At 41.1% G+C, this 25655-nt stretch overlaps 1 protein-coding gene across 1 annotated transcript in view; it reads left to right on the top strand.

The window, feature by feature from the left end:
• Positions 1 to 25223, top strand: part of SKOR2 (SKI family transcriptional corepressor 2) — a 39750-nt gene extending 14527 nt beyond the window's left edge. The window contains exons 5-9 of the mRNA XM_040984728.1: positions 3598 to 3663; positions 4041 to 4139; positions 12429 to 12496; positions 19271 to 19336; positions 24503 to 25223. Of these exons, the coding sequence (XP_040840662.1) occupies positions 3598 to 3663; positions 4041 to 4139; positions 12429 to 12496; positions 19271 to 19333 (296 nt within the window). The 3' untranslated portion in view covers positions 19334 to 19336; positions 24503 to 25223. The remainder of the gene's footprint in view (positions 1 to 3597; positions 3664 to 4040; positions 4140 to 12428; positions 12497 to 19270; positions 19337 to 24502) is intronic.
• The last annotated feature ends 432 nt before the right edge of the window (positions 25224 to 25655 follow it).

Genomic DNA, 25655 nt, shown 5'->3' with positions numbered 1-25655 from the left:
GTAGGTGATACAGGCCCAAGTCCCTGAGTCCTCATTTGCTGCCTCCCATGAGTGCATGCTAGCAGGAAGCCAGGTCTGGGGTCAAGAAGCCCACATTTGAGCCAGGCATTCCAATGGGGAAAGTGCATATCCGGGTAGCCCCCTAACCACTGCACCAAGTATCTCTCCCTATGTGATCTGATAAACTCAGAGTTTATTTTGAAAGCAATGGCATCAAATTGTCCCCTTGTCTGTGTCTACCAACAGCAAAGATCATCTGACCCCATTTTTTTTTTTAATTAGAAGAGCTCTAAAAAAGTGTAAGGTATTTTAACTGCCAGAGCCCATAGTTTTGTATGAGAGCAAATCTTATTTTCTGTTGGAACATCATAAACTTACCTAGTAAAGTGCATGTGATTTTGCCTAATTTAGTTAGAGTACTCAAGTGGATCAAAATGTGATTTTTCTTTTATAGGAGCGGCTGAGGGTTTAGAATAGCATCGGGTGTTTCATAAACCACATGAATTCTATGTGACACAGCAGGTGTTTGTGGAATGTGTGTGCAATCCAGGTCCCAAGGCAGGGAGGTGGAGAAAGGGGTCATGGGTGGGCCTGGATCTCTCAGCTCTCAGAGAGCACATATTCCCTGGGCAAGCCAGAGCAAGGCAAAGCTGAGAGCTTGGAGATTGGGGGCAGAGGGAAGAGGTGAAGCAGTGTGTGTGGTGAGGGCACACTTTCTGGCTCCTGGTCCACATCTTCTTGTGGCATCCTCCCAAAGCAGAAAGGGAGAGGGAGCTCTCCAGGACTCCTTTCATGTCAGCCGTAATGCCATTCCTGAGGGCCCTGAGCTCCTATGGATACCATCTCCGGAGGGGCTGAGTGGCTCAACAAAGGCACTGAGGGGACACAGACATTTAGTACCAGACAAGTGGGGAATTTTGGGTGGCATCCTGACCTTGACAAAAGGGAAAGGGAAGGGCATCTTGGGCAAGAGAATCAGTGTTGAGTGACACAATACGGAGGCTGAACTGGTGGGACAGGGGTGCGAGGGAGCCTGGAGGCTCTAGGCGAACATGTAGAAACTTGTATGCTTGCTTCCTCTCTTATCATATCCTGGGTGTGAGTGTCAAAGTCCTACACATTTTACAGATCAAATGAGATTTAACGTTGGCACAAGTACACAACACATGTATTTCTTTTCATTTCAAAATACCACTGTCCTGGGTTTACACATTACTGGCTTGTCAACTTTCATATCATTTTCCTTGTAGATGATTGATTTAGGAACTATAGTGAAGAATAGATTTAAAATGTTTGCAAATATCAAGTCGTTATAGGGAGAAGAAAGCCAGGATTCAAGGGTAGACCTGAACATATAGACACATAACCTAGATGTTAGAGAAGGTGCTTGCCAGGAAGGAACTTGGGAATGTCAAAGATTAATCTGATCACCCTTAAAAGCATGTTAAAGAATATGTGCACAGATGCATGTATGTATTTGTGTATACTACACGTGCACACATACACACACACACACACACACTCCCAGCCATCATCATACGGAATGTAGACTCGCTATTTAGAGTAGCGTGTTGAGGATACCACATAGGGTAAGTTATATAGTCCACACTTGTGCTTGGGGAGAACTTTTGCTTCCCTCTTTGTGGACTTGCTACCTCGACAATGGAACCTTCCCATGTTGCTGCAAGTGCTCAGGACCGCAGCTTTCTCTTCATGTGGAGGCAAATGAACACATAATGGGACAGAATCAGAATGAGTTTTGCCCCTTATGGTCTCCCTCTCAGTAATGTCTGAAGACATTTCCCTGAGTACCCAGTACTGATCCAGCCTTATGCAGGCACTAGTCATGCAGAAAAGACTTGCCTCCCAGTAGCACAATGCCCAGCGGACCAGGAAGGGCAGCATGTGAGCATCTTTCCAGAATCCTGTGCAAGGTGTGCTGGGGACTCAAAGGAGGGAGCAAGCCTTTATGGAACCTGACGCCTTCTCTGCATCTCCACATTTTTCTTCTTTCTTTAAAAGGAAGAGTTGGTGACTCTTTCACCAATTTAGCTTTTGTTGTTGTTGTTGGAGATTTATTTATTTTTATTGGAAAGACAGTTTCAGTTTAAGGGGAGGAGAGACAGAGAAAGATTAATCACTCCGATTAATCACTCCCCAAATGGCTGCAACAGCCAGAGCTGAGCCTATCTGAAGCCAGGAGCCGGAAGCTTCTTCTGGGTTTCCCACATGGGTACAGGGTCCCAAGGCTTTGAGCCATTCTGAGCTGCTTTCTCAGGATATAAGTAGGGAGCTGGATGAGAAGTGGAGCAGTCAGGAATTGAACTGGTACCCATATGGGATCCTGGTATATGTAAGGCGAGGATTTAGCCATTGAGTCATTGCATTGGGTCCACCTTCACATTTCTTTAGGCAATAATGGAAAGTTAAAGTAGATTGTGCGAATAGTCTAGGAAACTTTCAAAATATGCACCCAAAATATCTGGCTAGCTGAATGATTGTATTTCCTTGATCTGTTTGTTTATTGATTATTGTGGGCTCAATCTGTGACTGTAGATCAATACATTTCTGCAACTTGCCAGCACTCCAGTTAGCTCTAACCATTATCCACAGGGTAATTTTTCTGGGTTAAAGACAGGAAATTAACAGAGTCCTATCAAGCAAACAAAAATGTATAAATTAACATGGGAAAACTTGTTTCATAGTTCTGAGGTTGAGCTTCTGATTCAATGAAACAACGGTTCTTAGGCACCTCGTCTATTCTTATTAATGCTCTCTGCAGGCTCTTGCCAAGCCTCCTCACTTTCTTTACCCCAAATTCTTGAGGGTAAGAAGTGTAGGAGGCCCATGTTTCCACAGTCTTGAGGGGCTCTCAGTTGAAACTGTTCTTCCTTATGTCAAGGAGCAGAACTCTGATGAGATCTATATAAAACTGTCCAGCCTCCTTGCTTTGGCCCATTCCAGCAGTTTCCTTCATTGTCAAGGTTGTGCAGTGGTGGAGAGCCTGATGGAATGGAGATTCTGGAACATGCTTTTCTAGAGTTACCATCCATAGGTCAGACTCTGCCCTCATTGTGCATTACCCCTCTGCCTGGGTCAGAGGACTCACACAGGAGCAAGAGATTCTAATGTTTGTTTGGACTCAGCAAGCTCGACATGAGGGATAGCGTTGGCTCAGTCATAACGTTGTGGCTAAGGATGCCACATCCTGTACCACAGTGCAGGTTCCAGTTCCAGCTCCATTTGTGATCCAGCTGCCTACTAATGAGCCTTGAAAAGCAGCTGATGATTGCTCAAGTACCTGGATCTCTGCCACCCACGTAGGAGACCCAGGTGGAGTCTGGGATCCTGGTTTCTACCTGATTCAGCCCTGGCAGTTGCAGGTATTTGGGGCATGAACCAACAAATGGAAAGTCAGTCTCTCTCTCTTTCTCTCTTTCTCTCTCTCTCTCTCCTTCCCTCCCTTTCCCCCTCACTCCTCTGTGTGTGTGTGTGTTCTTTTCCTTTCAAGTAAAATGAAAATTACAGATTGGAAAAAAAAATTCCAGAAGATGGCCTGAATGAAGCTAATAATTATCTTTCTTCTTTTTTTTAAAGGTGAACACACACAAGAAGCCAGCTCACCCCATCCTCTCAAGAAGGATGTGGAAAATATGGGGAAAGGTATAGCAAATCCTCAATTCTGTAAAACTTCTCTTTGCTTTAAAAGACCGGAGATAATAGGAGGATATTTTTGTTCTCTGCTATATTTTAAGCCTGACAAGGAATGTATGAATAATATATGGACCATTGGGTGGATATAATTGAGATTAATGCATACATATCAATCAATACATGACACTGTAATATAATACTTTAAAAATAATATATTACATTGATTTATATTCATGGATTTCTGCACAAAATCTATCCTAGGTCTATGCAACACTTTTTAAACTGGTAAAATATTTTGTCTTAAAATAATAAATTGCTGTATATAACAGCTCTCTGGAGAGTTATTTGTAAAGATTAGTAAAATGACTTCTTTTTTTCTTTATTAGAAGAACTTCAGAAGGTTTTATTTGAACAAATAGATTTACGGAGACGACTAGAACAAGAATTCCAAGTGTTAAAAGGAAACACATCTTTCCCAGTATTCAGTAAGAAATCACTTTTATTTCATTGAATGAGTAATATTTGTAACATTTCCAGCTATTGAGCTTAAGAACGTGATTTTAAGTGTTAGTTAATTCTGTAAGCCCACAGCACCTTCCCACGACCTGTCTAGATTCATAAATTGTAGTCTCTCTTATTTTTACTTTGAATTTGCTCACAGATAAAATGCCTGCTAACATTTGTTTGATAAAAATTTATATCTGTGTGTCCATAGATGTGCACATATTTAAAAAATAATAGATATAGGGACAGGCATTACTATAGCAGATGGGATATATAGCAGCCCACAACTCATATCAAAGTGCCTGGGTTCAAGTCGTACCTCTGCTTCCAGCTTCGGCCTCGTGCAGGTACGTATCCAGTGAGGCAGTTGCTGATGACTTAAGCAACCAGTTGGATCCCTAACACTACTGTGCGTGACCTAGCTTGAGTTCCTGGCTCCCAGTCTCTGCCTGGCTCCCCGCCTCTGCTGTTGGGGACATTTGGGGAGTAAACTAGCAGATGAGAACTTTCTCTCTTTTGTCTGTCTGTTTCTGTCTCTCTGCTTTTGAAAGAAAGAAGTGAATAAGAAAGCCAAACTGTGTAGGTGAATATGTAATCATAATTTAAGATGAATTTACATAATGAGATATTTTTCAGTATATTTTCAATGAAATAATTACTTAGGTATTCATATTCTGTAAGGTGGAAAAATAAAACAACAATTAACTTTTATTCTCAGCTCTCTGCATAGCTGATTGACAAATATGAAGATGTAAACTTTTAACAACTCATGGTGCAATATATATTGGTTGAAATTAATATCATCTTAGTAGTGTGGGATTAGGCACCCATGTTTAACCTTAACTGTTCATCCTAAATTTAGGGTCAGGAGATATTGTTACCTAAAAACTGTTGGTTCTGCTTCTGGTGTCTTAGAATTTCAGAAGGACTTTGTGGCCACACGTCTTCCTTGCACCTGCCCCACACTGGGCTACGTTTGGATGAACACATCGTGGTAGTGTTTTTCAAGGTTTTCAGTCTCATTTAGTCACAATTCCTTCTCCAGAGGAGATAAAGTGGGGGAAAAAAGTAATATGCAGGGCACTTTAAAGTATGTGACTTTTTAACTGTTTTGTTTTTCTGCGACATTTTTGGAGAATGTCAGCAGTGCCCTTTGTTATTCACCTGGATGTCCCAAAACTAAAGTGGTAGCCCCTGTCCCTGAGTCACAGACCAACATCTGGGAGAGGATGTTTTTGTTTGTTTTGTTTTGTTTTTCCCAGTAGCTGTCACCGTTTCAGCAGTGTGGGCCTGAAGGTCGGCTGGCTCCAGAGCTGCCTCAGTGGAATCATTAACACACATGAACCTGCTCACGCAGTGGGTCTGTACAGGGCTGCATTTCTGGTGACACGTCCACCTGAGTTTTGGTAACTGCAGGACAAAAGAGAGCTCTGCCCACAAGCCACAGGGGGCTGCCTAGTTTCTGATGGAAGTTGGGATCCAGCGTTTTGAATTCAAATATGTCTGCTGGGCCACAGGGCAAGGTCTAAAAGGGACTGACTGAGAGAGGCTGACAGTGTTCTTAGGGGCATCTGAGCATTCTCGGGTTCCAGGAAATAGAAGTGTATTGAAAGACATCTTTGATGCCTTGAGAAACAGCTGTTCCCAAAGGATCCAGGATTCTCCAACTTCTGGAATCCTCTCTTTTAAGAAAAGCTGCACTATTATTTTTGTGCCAGCGAGCCTCCACTAAATGATTTATCTCTCATAAACTAATGTTTTTAGGATTGTTGGATTTACAAATCTTGCTTTTCGACCCAGCAGAGTTAGTCCAAGTCCCACTACATCCTTGGTAGGGCCTCCTAATACCTGGAAAGTTAATGCAGCCGTCATTCAGTCTGTTAATACAAGCTGATTAGTACTAATTATAAGGAATTATGTACCTGAGTAATTTACACACTTACTTTATTATCTGCTCTGTTGTACAACATGTACAACACCATTCTGTTTTGTAAAAAGAAAAAAAAAAGTGGGAATACTGTGACACAACTAGCCAGTCTCAGTTCAGATCTGTCATTTATCATTTTGGATTGGATTGCTGTGAATTCTCTGTGATGTCACATATGTGAAACGTTTCAAGTAAACAAACAGCAACCAAATTTCCTCTGTGTTATCTGCAATTACTCCATTGACCAAGGAAGTGGCCTGTGTGTGCCCAGGTTTGAATAATGCGTGGTTTAGATGCACCACAAAGAAGCAGTCAATTTCACACGGATGAAAATAGAAAATGTGTGTGACAAGCTCGTTAATTAAGTGCATGCACCAGGCAAGTGAGTAGATTTAGATTCATTCAGGCAAAAGGGGGAAACCCAAACTTTGTGATGCTGCAAGAGAGGGAGATGTAGAGAAACCCTCCTGAGAGTTTTGCAAAGCTTTTCCCTAGGAGATGCACAGCTACAGTCACATCCGTTAGAATCTCATTCTGTTAGAACCCGGGAACCAAGGCTAGGAGCTTGGTAATCCCAGCTCAGAAATCTACCAGAGCTGAGTTCACTTTGAGCTCTAGGTACTTACTGGTGATATGAACTTGACACTCCTGTTTCATAGGCTTAGAACGACCAGGTCAGACTAATCTAATTCAAGTGCAGCTCACACATTCATCCTAGCACAAAATCAGAGGAAAATCCAGGGAGAGAGAGGAGCAGAACTGGTGAGAAAGCCTTGCACAGGGCAAGGACTCCAAATTATAACGCTGACTCCCCACCTACAGTGAAATAACCCTAGGTCTTGAACTTCTTTCTCAACAGTGCTGGCTCCCTCCTGCTGCTGCCAGGAGCAAGTGAGCTAATGACACGAGGTCTTCAGCAGAGTGAGGAATGCGTGGCAGTTAGGAGGAAGGGTGAGCTGTAGTGACTACCTGCCTTTTTGGAGTTTGGTGCTCATGTGCCTGCAGGGACTTTATCAGAATCAGCCAACAGTAGAAACCGGACCTTCTGTAGATCCATTGTGCTGCAGTTACAGGGAGTAGGTTAGGCAGTGAAGCTTTGTTTTAAAATTTTTAATCTGTTTATTTTCATTTTATTTGAAAGTCAGAAGGAGAACCTGGCAGAGAGATCTTCAGTCCCCAATTGCCTGCAGCAGCCAGGCTGGCAGCCTTAAACTCCAGCAGGCTCTCCCAAGTGTGTAGTGGTGACATAACTACTGGAGCCATCTCCTAGGTCACAAGCAGGGAACTGGATGGGAAGTGGGACCATGAACAGGTGCCCATAGGGTTCCTGGTGCTTTCAAGGGGAGGAGTTAGCCACTGAGCCATCACACCGGGCCCAGTCCTACCGTGGTTACTTCTAATTCCACAGGTATTTGTGTTGATTCCACTTGCATCCCTGTCCTCTACCCTGCTGCATGGTCAATGGGTTCAAGAAAGGGCTGTACCTGCTCTGCCTGCATTGCCACCTACAGCCCCTGGCCTGGGAGGGCACAGAAAATCCTCAGTGAGGAATGAGGTTAACTCATTGTTGTGTAAAAGAGGCTAGCCAGCGTTTATGAGTTAGGTATTTGGATTTGCAGTGATGCCAGTGCATTCGTGGCACTGGAGGGAAGGGAGCAGAAAGGTGGCTTGGCAAGCACAAGGAAAGGAGTATAATGAAGGAGGCTTTATGAACAACTTCTGTTAATTTCATCCCAAGTTTCATCATTTTACTAAGAATTTCAAGTTGCTGCCAAATTACTTCTTGTGAAAAACAGACATCTCATCTCCTTGTATCTGCTTGTTCACATATTTCATCCATAATGGTCACTGGATTCATTCCATGTAAAAGATATCCAATCCTCCTGCCTTCTTTCTTTTCTTCCTTCCTCTCTCTCTTTGTAGCATCCTCTGGAGGGAGGAGAGTATTCTAAAATACTGCACAAAGCAGAAGTCAGCCTCAGTGTTTGAGAGTAATGGTACCCAAGTGAAGTGGACACCATTAAAGAATTCCCCAAGTCCAGTGAATAGGAGCCCCTAGGTGAACCACGCATACCGTGTGGATTCCCTTCTTATTTGTGCTCTCAGCAATGTCACCTGGACATTCCTTATTGCTGTCTACAAAATGCTCTGGCTTTTCATGCTGTCTTATACTGCAGGGCACAGCCCCTTCCACCATGTGGGCCAGTGTGTTCCAGTTCAGCACTGTTCTCTGCTGCCTCTCTGTGTAGTGTTGTCTTCTAAAAATAGTTGGATTCCAAGTAATTCTCATGACAGGAATTGGCCTAGTGATTTTTTTTTTCAGTATGCAATTAAATTGTGTCTTCCTCAACCTTGAAAGATTTTTCATCTTTTTCTTGGCTTGCCAATTAATAATCTTTGTATCTCAAAAGCTATGTACCTGCTTGTTACAGAACATTTTAAGTAAATAGAAATAGAAAAGAAAAAAAGTAAACATCACAGTGTTGCTACCTAAAGATAATCAATTAATATTTGGGGATTTTAGTTTTTATCACATAATAAATTCATTAAAATAAATATATCCATTATTTAACCCTCCATTTTCACTTACAATGTACTTTTACTGATTAACAATGATCTGTGAATAGAATATTAAGTTAAACTCTAAGGTTTATCCAAGTTTTAGTGGATGGACACCTTATAATTAAACCTTTGTCCATATCTATTTATAATGCTTATAATGCTTTATATTTCTATCTGGTCAAATCTATCAATATTGATACTTTAATGGTTTATGATTTCATTTTGTTTTAAGAATTGTGTTCATTCTAGAGCAATGAGTATGAAGACAGTAAGGGCCAGCTTACGTCATTCCACTCTGAATCACCCATAGCTGTTTCCTTCTCCAGAATTAGAATCTGGGCCAAATATTTGGCACAGGGATGAAGAGGTTGCTTAGGATGCTGGCTGGATTTGAGGCTCAGCTCTGTTCCTTGCTCCAGCTTCCTGCTAATATGTACCCTAGAGAGCAGCAGGTGATAGCTCAAGAATCTGAGTCCTGTAACCCACATAGGAGACCTGGCCCACATATGGATTCCCTGGCTCCTGACATTGGCCTGGCTCGGTTTTATCTGTTCAGTATATGTGCTGCCAAAGTGAGCACAGCTCTGTCTGTTCAGGGCATTTTATTGAGTGAACCTGCAGATAAATACAAACCAAAGCAAAAGGAAGCGGATCTTGGGATCCCAGGGCCATGCTGCAGGCAGATTAGCTTCAGACACTACCCCCTCCTTCCCTGTGCAGCTCAGTTACAGCACTGTTCACAAGCACCTTGGCCAGGGCGCCACAGAAGCCACACGGACTCAGGGCAAAGTTATCTACAGCACAGAGGGAGACCTGCTAGGACCATGCCCGGGTGTCTGGAAGCATTGATCTTTTACAGGCAATTTGATCAGACACCAAAGTCACCAGTGTTGAAACTGGGACACTTTGTGGAGGGCTGGCTCCCCTATCTGGCTGTGCCCAGTCACACCAGAGCATCTTGGGGTGGAGGTAGAGGACGGGTGCCAGCTCCTCCCTCAGTACCTCCTCCCTGATTGCTCTCTTTTAAGTTGAATCACTTACCTGTTTGGAGACAACAAAATCCATTTTCCTTGTCATCAAGTTTTTAAATGCTTTGGCAGCCCAGGATTGTAACAAACATGTCCTCCCAGCCCCCAGTGTCTTCCAGCAAAGGTCTGAGGCTCCAGAGCATGGTCCTTATGGTTACTGGCAGAGTGGAGACCTTCTGCTGGCTTTCTGTCCTTCCTCCTTCCTTGCTCAGCCCCTTCTGTGTGCCAGCCACTGTGGGCAGGGCCCTTGGAAGTTTAGCAAGTGTCTCCAATGAAGCTTCCTCACTTTTTGGGAACTCACTGTTTAGCTGGGAGATGAAGAGCCTAAGAACTAATCATGGTATGCATCGTGGGTGCATTGATAGAGGTAGGGACTGCATGGAAAGAAGACAAAGAATGGCGATTCACTGGCATTCTCTTTGTGAGAGAGACAACGTTTGGACTTTAAAGAAAAGGAAGTTTGCTGTAAGGACAGACCACCTCAGAGATGAAAGCAAGGAGGCAGAAAAGTACCACATGGATTTGAGGACTGGAGAGTGATAGGGTGGTTGGAGGGAGCTGAGATCTCTGTCCGCAGCCCCAGCTGAGCGCTGGAAGTTCCAGCTCCTAACCCTACCCCTGGGAACCAGGGCACCACCTTCCGTCCTGACATTGCACTGCACTCCCCACTCCCTATTCCTATTCCAGTACCTTTCTCATCCAGCTCAGAGGTGAAAGGAGGAATCAGATCTTCAAAAAAAAATTCATTATAATATTTTCTTGGGGTCAGAAAATGAATTCAACGACGACAGGAAGCTGGTTGGGAACAAAGCAAAACTCCCCTTTTAAAAAAGAGTTATTTATTGATTTGAAAGGCACTTTCGGAGAGAGTGGGAGAGACAGAGAGAATCTTTCTACTAGTTGGTTCAGTCCCCAAATGGCCCACCAGGAGTCAGGAACCTCATCTGGGGCTCTCATGGGCATGGCAGAGGTTCGAGTACTTGGGGTATTCTCCACTGCCTTCCCAAGCTGTTAGGGGGAGTGGGTTGGAATGGGATATGAACCCGTACCCATGTGGGATGGGAACATTGCTGGCAGTGGCTTTACTTGCTATACTACAGGATTGGACCTTAGAACAAAGTCTTTGACTCTCTTAGGTGTCCCAAGTCTTGTAGTTGGTCAGGAATTGATTATCTTGACAGTGTTGGGGAGCTTCTGGTGATTTTTAAGGAACCAAATGAAAGGAATTCGGAGAGCGAAGGACCCTAGTCAGGGGTCCATCCAAAGTCTACAACTGTATTTGGGAGGCAACTGACAAAGAATGAGGGGTGTGCAGGTGGAACACTGTGGAGGTGGAAGGGAAAGATGAAGCTGTGCTCTCTGGTTCTCCCAGGCAGCTCAACATGAGATGGTGTTCATTGTTCCTTTAAAGTAGAAAAGAAAAAGGCATAGTTAATCAAACCACCCTTTAGAAAAGATTATAGGAGGAGCCAGCATTGTGTCATTGTGGCATAGTGGATTAAGCCACCTCCCGCAGGACCAACATCCTATATAGATGCTGGTTCGTGTGCCAACTACTCCACCTGTGACTCAGATCCCTGTTAATAGCCTGGGAAAGCAGCGGAATATGGGCCAAGTATTTGGGTTCCTGCCTCTTATGTGTAAGAGTCAGATGAAGCTCCTGGCGTCTGCAAAAGCCTTGGTCTTTGCCAGCCCTCTGGGAAGTGAACCAATGGATTGAAGAGCTCTCCCCTCCCTCTGTAACTCACATTATTTTTTTAAGATCACATGGAAGGGATACAATGATTTGCTATAATTTTGAAAGTCATCTCTTTCCTTAAATGCAATTAGCATGATTAATAATAGAGTAGCACAGATATTTTTGCATGCACCTCACAAAGTGAGCCGAGGTCTGTCCAACAGACCAACCAGGCCCAAAGAAAGACAGTACTATAGGCTGACTTGGGGGTGAACAAGTTTTCTGGTTGAACGAATCAGACCTGGGTACTTTCTTCCATCCCATGAAAATGAAAAGAGGTGAGACAGGCGTTTGGTGTTTGGGGACGCCCAGCTCCCATAGAGGAAGGCCCAGATGGAGTCCTGGCTTCCGTGCTGCTGGTCCAGCTTCCTGAGGATAGATGATGGCTGAAGCAGTAGGGTTCCTGTTTCCCCAGGAGAGACCTGGAAGGAGTCTCCAGCTCCTGGCTTCAACCTGGCTCAGGTTTGGGAAGTAAGCCAGCATGTTTAAAATGTCTCCTTCTCCCTGCTTTTCAAATAAAGTGAAAATCAGTAAATCAATATTTTTTATAAGTTCTATCAATAAGGTGGCCTTGTCGAGAAAAGATGCCTATTTCATGGACTCCCATCTTCTCCACTAAGAAGACATTACCCTTGTAAGGATGGGCATTTCCTAGGATCAGGATCCATTCAAGGTCTGTCTCCTCTTCTCATTGGACTTGTAAAGATGGTGAGAACTTGCAACGCCTGTGACTTGTTAGAGAACCTACTCACACCATTATTGCTAAATAGTTATGTGTAACAAACTAGACTGAATAGCTTATGACACAGTGAGAAAGATAATACACGCACCCCACTTTCAAAATGTACTAACTATTCCGATGAAATTCTACTGTGGGAAACATATTTACCTAAAAAGGAAAGAACAAAAAGAGGGGGCCCTCTATGGAAGGGGCAATAATTTTTTCACTAGAAAGATTAAAATGTAGGTTTTTGCCCTTTAATTAATGTCTTTTTCTGTTCTTCTCTCCCACCAGATAATTTTCAGGATCAGATGAAAAGAGAACTAGCCTACCGAGAAGAAATGGTGCAGCAGTTACAAATTGTAAGATACATTTCTATTTTAAAATGAATGCCATTGGAGTATTTTGTTTTCAGATCCCCTTGAATAGGTGTGAGACCTGTGATGGCTTAGCTGTGAAACCTGTTGGTCCATTTAACTCTCAGCTGGTTTAGATGCTAATTACCCAGAGATTTACTTAAACAACAAACAGATGTGTCAGCATGTTTCCTCTAAATGTAACTACCTACCATGTGTTAATAGGCAGCTGTGTGTATGGTCTCTGTAAAAGAACCAGCAGTACCTGCCTCTTCCTGCACCGTGGAGCTGGGATGGGCTTGGAGCCAGGTCCTCCACTGGCAATGAAAGTCAGTAGATACACAGCTGACCACTTAATATTCACTTGAAGGATGCAGAAAAGAAAAAAAAAATCCTGATAAAGTGAGCTGTTGCCTCATAACCATTTCTAAACCATTCTAAAAGCAAGGACACATGTGGTGTTCTTGCGGGGGGAGGTGGAGCTTGTTCCCAGCTTTGATTATTCTCATTTGGGTTGCTTGACATTGTTGAGCAGGTCTCTGCATGTCTTGCATGTCTTGCATGCAGGTCTCTGCATGCCCCTTCGAGCATGAAGTGTGTTGTCTCTGCATGTCTTGTCTACACAGCCAGGTCTTTAGGTCTGTATCTGGGTTATTCAAGAAGGAGGGTTGTTGTCTCCTTTCTGCATCCGTGGACTTTCCTTAGAGCGCTCTCACACACACGCGTGCCTCTCCATCCTGGGGGCTCTGTCTGAAGGGCTGCTTCTGATGCTCCCGCTGCTTTCCCATGGTCTCCAGCGCCAGTGAACAGCTCAGCTTTGCAAACCACTAGGTTAGAGGCAACTGAAACAAGATCTTTCTCCTGTGTTGGTTCTGTTTGTTGTGTGAGTTCTTTTTGCAACTAAATTCCCTGGGAAGCAGGGGATTTTCTTAATTGGCTGATAATGAATTCCTAGTGAGGTTAAACAGTAATTTCTCCACTACTCTTAGCTTTTGATTCCTAAATCCTGAGAGCTATAATTATTTGCTGTGAACATACTTCTTGTTTTCTTTGCCCAAAGGAAAAGATTTACCTGGCAATAGAATCATACAAAGTGTTAAGACCTTTCTTTTTTTGTACAGGGCATCCTTTTCAGATTTCTTAAACAAAGGTTGCCACACATGCAAAAAGAAAGAAAAGAAATCGTGATTTTTAGTGCCGTAGTGGTTATAGCACAGTGAGCATTGGGAAAGGAAAGTTCAGGTTCATTTCAGCCCCCCCCTTTAAAGCCAGTTAAGCACTCTTAATGTCTAAATTTTCCTTGACAGTGGGTTTTCTCAGTAAAAGAAGAAATGATACTATATGCAACAAGCAGGTAGCAGGAGAAAAAAACCCTTCTGTCCTTTGAGATATCTGACCCATGGAGGAAACAAATCAGTATTACTAAACATTTTTATTATAGCATATTGCAAAAATAATCTATCATCAAGTATTCATCTGCTGAGACAAGTGTTACTAATTCATTTCTGTGGATAGTAAACTATTCCTGATAGCAAATTAAATAGCTTGGGAGAAACTCAATTTTTTCCTCCAGCCCTATAGATACCATATAACTCTTGAAATCTGCAATAGGTACATCCAAACCAACATGAAAATTGGTAAAATAAACATTATCCCCTCCTTCTGCACTTCCTACTTTGTGCCCCTTCCCCACCCCACCAACACTGAAGGGTGCTGGCGGTGCCGTTAGTCTTTAACACAATTTGTGGCATCACATCTCTCTTGATAGATTTTTGTTGAATGAATCACCACTCGTGGATGTCTCCTAGCCCATTTCTGACAGTCTTGTACGGCAGTACTCTGAATTCTTTTTCAAATTTCCCTAGTAAGATCCTGATTTCCTCAAATGTTCTTTTACTTGCATCATTTCATGTCAGCTCCAGCAGACATGTGCCAGCAAACACGAACTTCTAAATCTGAAATTTTGGGTTCAAGATGCAGCCCATGCATATGATTCATTAAGTGCCAATTCCTCAACTCAAAGGGACTCTTGTAGGTTTTAACCCAGGGCCCTGATAGGTGTATTCTGATATGAAATGAAAACTAAATAAGAAATGCTTATGCCAACTACCAGATGATGGGCAGTACAAGAATGAGTTGTCAATTTCATGGCACAGCCTTCTCAGAGTGGCACCTGTCTTAGTGTAACCATTTTAGCCTGGTAACTGAGTTTTGTGTGCATGTGTGTGTGTATGTGTGTGTGTGTACGCATGTGTATATGAGAGATTGTTTTGCATTGAACCACCTGCTTTAGAATGGGGGCAACAGACCCAATGCTACTTGAACAGAAGTTTATCTGGCTCCTTATTCCACTTGACCAGGAAACGTATCTGTGGAGAAATGTCTACAGAACAGTCTATCTAAATATTGTCATGAAGTTGCAAAGTATCACAGTTATTGACTTCCTTAGTGTCTTAGTTAAAAGATCTGATTCATCAGGAAATGTGGCTATATGCTTTGCTTCCTGAACAATTTACTCAGGCTTATATATATTTAAAGTTTGCAGATCATATATTACAGAAAGGGTACTTTTTTCTCTTAAGATGAAATAAGAACCCACCTTATTGTGCAACTATGGGGAATTTAAGCATATTAGAACTATCAGATTATGTAATGATTCCCACAGACCCATGATGCATTTACCCTATGTTGTTACACAGCACTCCTACTCAAAAGTCTTACATCAAAGGCATCTGGGGAATCATTGCTGCAGAAAGAAAACTTATGAAGTTTTGGTCCCTGCATTTTTGAATTCTCTGCTGACTATAATTTCTGTGCTATTGCTTCTTTTTCTAGGTTGTTAAATGCAAAGTTTTAATGCCTTTAGATTCAAATGATTGTCTCTCTGTACATTTAATAACTGAATGCACATTTATCTCAATGTGAATCAAAGCATATGCAGGACTAGTTTATTTAATATTTACAGGTGGTCACAAGCTAACTTTTTAAAGTTTATGTAGCTTAAAATTTGAGGTTTTTAAGAATATTTATTTATTTATTGTTATATTAGAAAGGCAGATTTTATAGAGAGAGGCTCTTCCACCTGCTTGTTCATTTCCCAGATGGCCACAGTGGCCGGAGTTACTGATCTAAAGCCAGGAGCCAGGAGTTTCATCCAGATCTCCCACATGGGTACAGAAGCCCAAAGACTTGGGCTATTCTGTGCTCCTTTCCCAAGCCATAGCAGAGAGCTGGATTTGAAGTGGAGCACCTGGGACATGAACCAGTACCCATGTGGGATGCTGGCACCACAGGGCTGATGATTAGTCTGTTGTAATACTTAACATAGTCTGTGTTAAAATCTCTCACCTATGCTCTTGATTTTCAAAGACTTAAAGCATTCTCATTACTAAGCAGATTTGCTTACACAAAACAAAGAATTAGAATCCCCTCAGCTATACACCAAATGCCGATGTTTGAAAATTTGTCAACTTCTTAGAAAATCTAAAGAACATAGAATTTTACATTCGCAAGTGAATTATGGTTTAAGGAGAAATGTGTCCAGTTTTCAGAACAAAATCCATCACGTCTTAAGCAGCAACCATCACCCAATAAATAACCTTTTGATTAAAATAATAAGCAAAATAATTTGCAGCGTGAGCTGAGACTTTCAGTGTCTTGACAGCCTCATTTTCATTGCCAATTTCGCGATAACTTTTTAAGCAGGGACATTCTGTGTACAAGCCAGGATTGCAATTTGTTGAAGACACTCCCTTTAAGAGTCATAGATCTTGAATGACTCGGTGCAGCTGCAGTACAGAGCACATGATGAATGGTGAGACCCAGACCTGCCACTAGGTGCAGAGATGGAGAACATGAACTAGTCTTGGAGTGCCCTCTGCTGTTCGTGCAGCAAGCTGCAGGCACATGCTGAAGGAGTCTTGCTCCTCTTTCCCAGCCCTCATTAAAGCAATGGTCATCGGTAGATTTAGTACTACTATTTTGTTCACGGTGGGCTTAAGACAAAAGCAGTTTACAGCTTCCCGTGGCTGGGAGCGCAATACTTCTCTGTGGAGAAAGGAGCTGTGGATCTTCGCTGTGGATTTTCTCGAAGGCTCTCTGATGTTATTTAGTAGAATGGCAATTTGCCCAAATTTCTGCTGTCACAACCCAAAAAAATTTTTGAAAGCATACTTTACATCACTTTTTAAAAAGTAGATGAACAGTTATTCTATTGGATTATAGTTTGAGAAAAATATGCCTGGGCCATCAGAGAAATATGCTTTCCAGGCTAAACATGCATCAAGAAAGAGCTTCCTGCAAGTCAGGGACTTGGTGTATCTCAGCTCTCCTGGAAGCTACCTTTAGGTCGGCTAGCAATAGACAGACACTTGAGCTCCGATTTGTCTCTTCCCAATTATTGATCTGCCGTCATGTATCTTGACAACGCTATTTGTTGTTCCTTGGCTATGAAGCTGCCTCCTTTTCTCTTCATTCTTCTTTTGAAAAGCTGACTCACCTAAATGTCTGACCTCAGGCAAACTTTTGGCACAAATTATGAAGCTGTGTGTTTTTAAGTAAGGCTTTTATATTTTGTTCTACTAGAGCCCGCTGGATAATTTAAAAGTTACAGAATACTTTGTTTCTTTTACTCATGCCTATCTTAGCGATTTCCAGGATGATCAACATGCAAATAAAACTTTTGTAAGCTGTGTGATAGGAGGTGCACATGGAATAACTAGAATCCCGAGCCCCACGCTGGGAAATGCTGGCTGAGCTATCCAGAAGCCAGCATTGCATTTTGTGGAATCTGAAACCTTATCAGTTGTAAGAGTTTCATGACTTGACAAGTCATAAGAATGAAGCTTCCAACTAAAAGGCTAAAATGCCCTCAATCACAGTACATCCAATTGCAGAGTTGTTAATTGTGAAGGGAAACAGTGTATCCTAGAGTCAGTGAAATACTGTCACTTTCACAAACAGCTGGGCCATGTGCTCAAATAATCCTTAGTTATCCTTTCTGATTTAGGACTTAGAAATTAGAATAAATCATTCTCAGCACTTGTGGTTTTTTTCTTTCTTTGGCTTTTATTTTACTTCCAGGAAATCCAGATTTGAGTGGGGATAGTTCTTGGCACCAATTTTGATTCCCAGCTACAGTTTTGCAGATTAGTTTTATTTAGAAATGCTTCCTCCAGCACCCCACACCCTAGGCTTTTTTTCTTTTCTTTTTGTTTTTCCTACATTAATAAGATGCAACATAGTTATTTCTGAAAAAAAGAGAAAGAAAAGAGCATTTTGACTTCAGTGGCCTCGAGACAGATTTCTGTGGCTAGAACGAGTGGCTCACTGGCTTTGAGGAGATCGCTGCTTGTGATTTTAACTGCTGGTAGTACTTGACACAGAAAGAGCTCCTTTTAAATCTTTGTAGCATCTGATCTTGATGTTGAAGAATCTTCTTAAATGTGAGAGTACACAATTGGTGTCATTTTATATTATTCTAAGTAATAGAATTCTGTTCAAGGCTCTGTTACATTATGCACCTACAGAGAGTCCTGTCATTGTAGACCATAATGGAAACACTGAGCTTCAAGGATGTTCCTGTTAATAGCAGGTGTCACATAACCTGCAGTGAAAAGAAGAGGTAACTAGAGTAGGACCCAGTATGATTGCTCTTGTCATAGTTATCTAGCTGATCTCAGCCCATGTTCTAAAATACCAGATTGGGACACTGACCTTGTTATGTTACTATATGAATCATTCATTCCAATGCTACTATTTATGCCCTTCGTCTATCAGAATGGTTTATCCTGTGGATCTTTGTCCCTGCCGTTCTTATGGATGCATCATTCCCTCTCATTAGGAAGGGTCCTGTGTGTGGACAGGTGGATCAAGAGTGCACAACGTACACGTTCTGGGAAAGTGAGGAAAGTATAAAACAGAATTCAAGAGTATTGCCTAGGGAAATGAAAATAATTTTGTTTAGCATTCAGATTTCATTTCCCATTCTAGATGACTGAATATTTATGTCTTTAAATATAAAATAGTTTCAATTCTTTTGAGTCTCAAATTTAAATTTATCATGATGAAGGTAGGTAATATAATGATCAAATATTTTCCTGGATTGGTGGGGAGGCAAATCTAAATAATTCATTTAGTCCAATTTCAACTGCTTCAATTTTCTAATTAAAAATTAGCGTTTCAGATATGACAAACGTTCATTCAAATCCCCAGTATTCAAAGGAACTTTTCAAATTGTACCTAGGTAGATTTCTCCTGGGTCATATTTTCCATTCAGTGCAGTTATTTCTGATGCTTCTTAATAATTTTAGGGAGTTTACTCAGTGTTGAAAAGTTTTTATTGAATTAGTCTTATCTGTGATTTATAATGATATTATATTTATAAAGAAATCACTCTAAAAACTGGAATGTTACATTGAACTAATTGGTAATCAAATTCTTATTTTGTGACCTGTGACATACACTATAGCATCATAACAATTTTATACCTAGATTAAAAAAATACTGTATTGTTAAATGCAATTTTTAAATGTTTTAAAGGGAAATATTGTATATTAAGGTTAGGCACCAGGTGCAGCAACAATCTGATGTGCTCACCTCTTCTGTCCTCAGTGTGATTGCTGGCAGACCTTGGGAATGCCACATCCCAGTGGCCCCACATGGTCAGACACAGCCTGCTACTCCTCATTGAGTCTCTATTGAGTTTTTAGCGTGTTGGGAAAGATGAGCTGTCTCCACATTGAGCTCACCCGGAAGGTGTTTTGTGCTTTGATCTTACAGATCCCCTATGCAGCAAGTTTGATCAGGAAAGAAAAGCTTGGTGCCCATCTCAGCAAAAGCTAAAAGGTAAGATTGCCAAAGGAGAGATATCTCCTAATTGTTATTACTTGGCTATGTTCTTTATTGATGTATTTACCCAAGGGACAGGTACAGTTACATCCTGTGTGAAAGTCAGTACACCATGAACTTGCCTGTGTCTGAGAATGGGGCTTCCGAAATGAATGGCTAAATGCTTCTTAAGAACTCTATGGAAAATTCCTAAAACTGAAGACATTCTCTACTCAGTCTGAAAAAGTGATCTTCATTCTATTTTGACGTTTTCTGTTCTTAGCGGGGGGTCTATCTGAAACCTAATTATTTTCCTCTCTAAAAAGGCAGAATTGTCAGCATTGTCCCTCTGGGATCTCATCTCAGTAACTCCTGTGCTTCCAAAAAAATCTTCCTGAAAACTGACTTGCAGTGAATTACTGCAGATGGTGAAATGAATACTTGGGTAGTTACATCACTTTGAGACCTTCTGCTCTAGGAATGGCAATTCATTCTTCTCTAAACCAAAAATAGTTTTTGATAGTTGAATCCAAATTAAAAATTAAAACCCTGAAAATAATTTAAAAGACAAATACTCTGGACTTTTAAGAAAATACAGACAGTAAAAATTCAAGGACTATATTGTTGTAGATGCCTAACTATTTCACAATTGATATATTGATTCCATAGAAGAAGACACAGGTAACTATTAAAATGATGGCAAAGCAAAAACTAGGATGCTGTTGTCTCTATAACAATGTGTTGATATGACTACACTTGAAATTGTTAAAGCAATAATTTGATCCATTCCCATCAGAATGATTCTTCCCATTCCTTCCCTCTGGAACAGAAGTATTGCCAACTCAACAGAAATGATTGGCAAAAGAATTCCCTAGAATACAAGTTCATGGTTCCTTTTCTATTTTTCTTTTTTTCAGGTTCAACAGCACAGGGTTTGATACATTTCAGGCCAATTCCATATAATTATACAGTCATGATTGGTCAGTTTAACTGCTAACTTTTTGTGTGTGTGGGTAATACCATTGTTTCTCTAAGCCTCTCCTTTTGCCTGTCACAAGCTTCTTCTACCATGAAATGAGGACATTCCTACTTCTGACCATCATCTTTATTTGTGACAGTTTTCCAAATTCACCTCACCCAAAACATTTTCCAAAACAATCTCTTGTTTATATGGTTTTCCATAATTTTTCTCATGGAGAACTGAGACATGGAAAAGAGAGATGGAGCTTTTTTTGTCCATGTTGCAAAGTTAAGAAGCAACTATGGGGCTCCTCACTTTAAACCTAGTGCCTACTGCTCCTATGCATAGAACTCTTATCCTCAGAAAGCAGAAAAATCTGTAGCTAAGAGGCTCACATTGTTAATTTGTGATGTGACACACCAGTGTGCCCATGAATCCAGCCCTCTTCTATATAGAAAGGTATTTTTATTAAGTCTGAACTTGACCTTGGGTAATCTTATATTTGTTGTTGTAGATCAAGCTTACACCAGTAGTATAAAGTAAAAATGATAGATCATTCAGATTCCCATAAATCTTAATTTGGGATATCAAGACAATCAAGGCAAGAATGATCCACATTAATTCTGATTAAATTAATAGCAAATGTTAATTTGAGTGTTAGTGTGTATTTTAAATGGCTATTTATTGAGAATTCAACAAAGTTTATACATCATAAAGTCGAACAAATTGTGATGTCTATAAATTGCACTTCAGTGAAGGTTGCTTAGACTCTGAATAACAACCTTGTGTCTCTGTATAGGTTTTTCTCATCCCTTACTCCTAAAAAAAAGTTAATTTAGCCTGTTTCTGAACTTCATGTAAATGATGTTACATGGATTGTTCTCTTGTGCCTGATTTCTTTTACTCAGCATTTAGAAAGTTCATCCATCAGAATGTGGTTAAATTTAATTTAGCAGCCTCAGTAAACTCTCTTTTTACCTCTTCTGCTTTTCCAACTCATCTTTCCTGCTTGTCAGATGCAAATCTATCTTGTACCTACAAAATGAAGACGTGCTGGCCAGAAGCCATGCCTCTCATAGTGACAGAACACAAGGCTAGGTAGAACAAGAGATTGATTTGTGTTAAGTAACTAATGCTTCCTTCTTGCTGATTTTGTTAGCATCCTTGCAGGCAACAGGGATTTCTCTAAGTAGACCCTGGTGCTTTCTGAAGATTAGTGGTTACTTAAATGCTTAGCTAAATCAGCCAAGCAGAGAATCACGACCATATTGTTAGAGGCAGTCTCTTGTTCTTAATATGCCAAGCCTATGAGGAGTTACCCCAGGAGAGATTATCAAATAGAAATCATTACACCGCAAGAGAGAGACGGATTCTTTCTTGCTGAGTGACCACAGGTTTCCAAATTAGGACTTGATGCATTAATGTCTTATGCAAGAATGACCCTTAAGGTAGTATGCTGTGTTCTTGCCACCCAGTGGATTCCAGTGTGACTGTTAAGAGGAGGAAGCTTTTCAAAACCACAGGCAATCCACTTAATAAGCTGAGCAAATACTGCCACATATCACCACTCTGCAAATCTTACTTGTCCTCTCTTAGAGCATAAGAAATTCCATGTTGAATCAAAATAAAGGTCTACCCAGGTCCAGATACTGTGACATTCCATGAGAGCCAATTTGTCGCTCTTAACAGTATCCACGTTGAAACCTAGGCATATACTCTGACAATTCTTAACTTTCTCTTGATAATTCCTTAAAGAGGCATTACTCATGGATTTGTCTAAGCTTTGTATCAACCCGGTATAGTCCCCTTTGGGGTAATGAATACTATTTGTTTAGCTACCAGCTGTGTAAAGTGCAGTTTGTTTTATTTATCTTTAAACTATCTCCTAAAGAAAAGTCCTATTAGGTTAAATGTTGTACTGTTCTGCATAGTTGTTTTGAGAGCTTATGTGTACTATGGAAAGAGTTTGAAGAATATTTCAAAACGTTGTGCGTTTGTTCCTTTTACCTGGACCATAAACACTAGATTTATTTCAGATGGTCTTTCTCAGTGCTGGTTATTTCTGTGACCCCCTTCCTACATGAACACCCCAGTATAATTTCTGTGCAATCCATATCCCAAATAAATGTTTCTTGATGTAAAAGCTCATATAATTATTATTTTATGTTCATTTTCTTCCAATCACCATTTTAAAGCATTTTGCCACTACCATTTGGGTAACTAATTGGAATATCTATGTCTTCCACAGAGAAGAATTCATGAAAAAAAATGGGGATCACAGGAAATGAATCCTAGGAAATGACTCATTCATTAGACCATCATATCACTGACCAAGTTGGAAATGATCATAATTGTCATTTATTGAGTACTAGCTATGCTAAACACCGGGCTAAAATATTTGTGGTATTCTTCTGATGTACAGCTCTGTAAAACAGATGCCTACGTCTGTGTGAGATCCATGCTCTTATGATCCCTCTTTTCATGCATGTGCCTCAGGAAGGTCAACACCTGCAAGTGATGGAGTTAGGCATCCATTCAGATCTGTTCACATGCAAAGCAACCTCCATGTTTCTTTGAGTTCTTGGACTAGTGACAAAGGAGATTGAGTTCTAAATCTGACATTACTTCCCTATGTTTTCTTCAGTGATATTTAATCTCTTGAATCTTATCTACAAAATGTGGATTGCCAAAGCTCATCAATGTTTCCACCAGTTCTAGAACTCTTTTTTTTTTATTGTATCTACTTATTTGCAAGACAAAGTAGCAAAGAAGGGGTGGGGACAGGAGAGAGGGAAATTGATCTTCCATACACTGGTTTACTCCCCAAGTGACCATCATAGCCAGAGATGGATCAATCTGGAGCCAGAAGGTTTTTTTTTTTTTTTTTTTGGTCTCCCATGTAGGTACAAGGGCCAACAGTCTTGGACCATCCTTCGCTGATTTCCCAAGTACATTAGCAGGGAGCTGGATTGGAAGTGGAGCAGCTGGAACTCAAATTGATGTCTACATGGCAGGCTGGCACCACAGGCAATGGCTTAATGCACTCTACCACGGTGCCAGCCTGCAGCTCTAGAATTCTGACCATTGTTCTTCAAGGTCAATCTTCTACTATTATCTCTCTTTCTTTTCAAGGAGTCTGCTTTTGTTAAAGCCAGGTCAAGACCACATGTAATACCCAAGGGATGCCTCATGCACTTTGGCCATTTGCACTTTCTTCATCAACAAGTTGCTATTCTGCAATCTTCTTCAGGGTTTGAAAATAAAATACTCACAATATCTACCTCTTTGTTAAACTGCCTCTATTTTTTCATCTCATTTTGAAATCAGAGCTACAAAAATAATGAAGCAAATGTCTTTACAGGATATGGACAGATTGTCATGAAACATTCTTTCTTCCTTTTGTACAGACCAGTCTGTACAAAACCAGTCAGTACAGACCAAAGATAAGGAGATGGTGTATCCACTTCTCTCCTGTTTAGTCAGACATAAAGGGAACAGATTCTTTCAAGAATTGCCACTGAAAAATAGAAATGTGCCCTCACTGGTCAAGTTACTTTGTATCAGTCACACTATTTGATATTTGAAACAGGCCAAGGAGGCAAATACTGCTGCTTTGCCCTGCCTCCAGCCAGGGAAGCTGAAGCACAGAAACGTGAGTTGTCTGTGGCCTCACTGCGAGGACAACAGCTACAGTTCTGTAGCTCACCTGATATCCACCATTGTTTCAGTCCTAGTCTGAAATCATGGCCTAATTCACATCACTATCATCAATTATAAATATGCACTTTATAACTGATCTGATGGTTTCGATGATTCTGAATTAAAACTCATGACATACCAAGACAAAAAAGTGTAAACACAAAACAAAACAAAAAACTTAATCCACGCTAAAAATGCTGATAGGACCTCAGAATGTGAAATGCTGTCTGCCTTCTCACAAAGGCTGTCTTAAATATCTGCCCAACAATAAACCAGAGCTTCTAGAGCCCAGTCATCTGGCACCATGGTAAACAGCTCTGATTCAGGATTTCATTTGGTCCAATGGTATCCACACAACATAAGCTAAATCAACAGACAAGCATTTAGAAAGGAAGATGTTTTCATGGCCACTTAAAATTGTTTGAATTTAAACCATATTAAAACTGTCTGAAGGGACTGCTAAATACTGCTGTACCTGTTTTAAGATGACCTGATTGTCATTTTCTGCTTTTGTCCTATCCCAGGTGCACAGAAACCCTTACTCTTGTTCTCTTGTAAGATACAGCCTGCCATGGAGTACTTCAGGCCTGCACACAGACTGCACACTGAAAGGGCTTGGGAATCAAATACAAAATCAGGTTCGCGGGAACCCAAGGACAAGTGACCTCAGAGCAGCATGGACAACCATGTAAAATAGACTGTAGCAGCCATTCATTCGTGGGGGGGAGGGGGGAGCCACCCGGAGCAGTCAATGCTTGTCGCATCTTTTGGTGGAACCAAAGTTGGAGTCTTTGTGTTTTTAGAGGGGACAACTGAACCCAGAGCATGGGAAATGGTGTTAGCCAACCAGGGTGGGAAGCCATGGATGGTCCTGAGTAGCAGCAGGGCCACACACATGGAGAGAGCAGCTTTATTCACTGTCCTTCACCCTTGACAAAGTGATTCTTGGTGGGAAAGAAAGCATAGGGCTACCCTGGGAGTGGGGATTGGGTTTTGACAGCTGGGAAGGCATCCTGTTCACACCTGCTTTTCATGGCAAACAGACACACATGTGTGGCCCCTTCCTCTCTGGTACTTTGCCTGCTGTATGAATGAAGATTGTATTCCTCTGGAAATATTTTACAGTTTAATATTGAGTATAATTAAGAATATAATCATGTTATCAAAAATGGTATTTAACACTGTTGTAGTTTCTTTAACATTCATGTGGATAAAAAAGTCTATAATAAAAAAACTATGAAATAAGAACTGTGTTCCTATAGTTAAGTGCACATTTGTATGGAGGCAGTTAAATGACAAGTATACACACTTTGGGGGATTTTTTGGCATAAAATATCTGAATAAATTTTTTAAAACAATTTCCCATAAAACAGTGGTTATTAAATACTAGATTAGCCTTGGGCTGTGACAGCACCTGGAGACCTCCTCTTGTTGGGAGAAGGAATGTTCTGAATCTTGCTAGGTCCTGACAGCATCGGTGAGGTGGTAAGTAGCTCACCCTCTTCCTTGCTGTGATGACCCAAATCCAAGTCCGTGAGTGGATTTTATGCCCCAAATGGTGGCAAACAGGCAAGAGTTCTATGGTAATGCTGGAGTGCATAGAGATCCACTCTGCATGGCACGTTAACCCAAGGCTGTCAAAGACCAAACCCACCGAAGAAACTTCTTATCTTTGAC

Source organism: Ochotona curzoniae, unplaced genomic scaffold (assembly GCF_017591425.1).
Source record: "Ochotona curzoniae isolate NIBS_2020 unplaced genomic scaffold, NIBS_Ocur_1.0 contig_43, whole genome shotgun sequence".
NCBI classification, from domain to species: domain Eukaryota; kingdom Metazoa; phylum Chordata; class Mammalia; order Lagomorpha; family Ochotonidae; genus Ochotona; species Ochotona curzoniae.
Note: the sequence above shows the minus strand (reverse complement) of the source record. Positions and strands in the feature narration are given on the sequence as shown.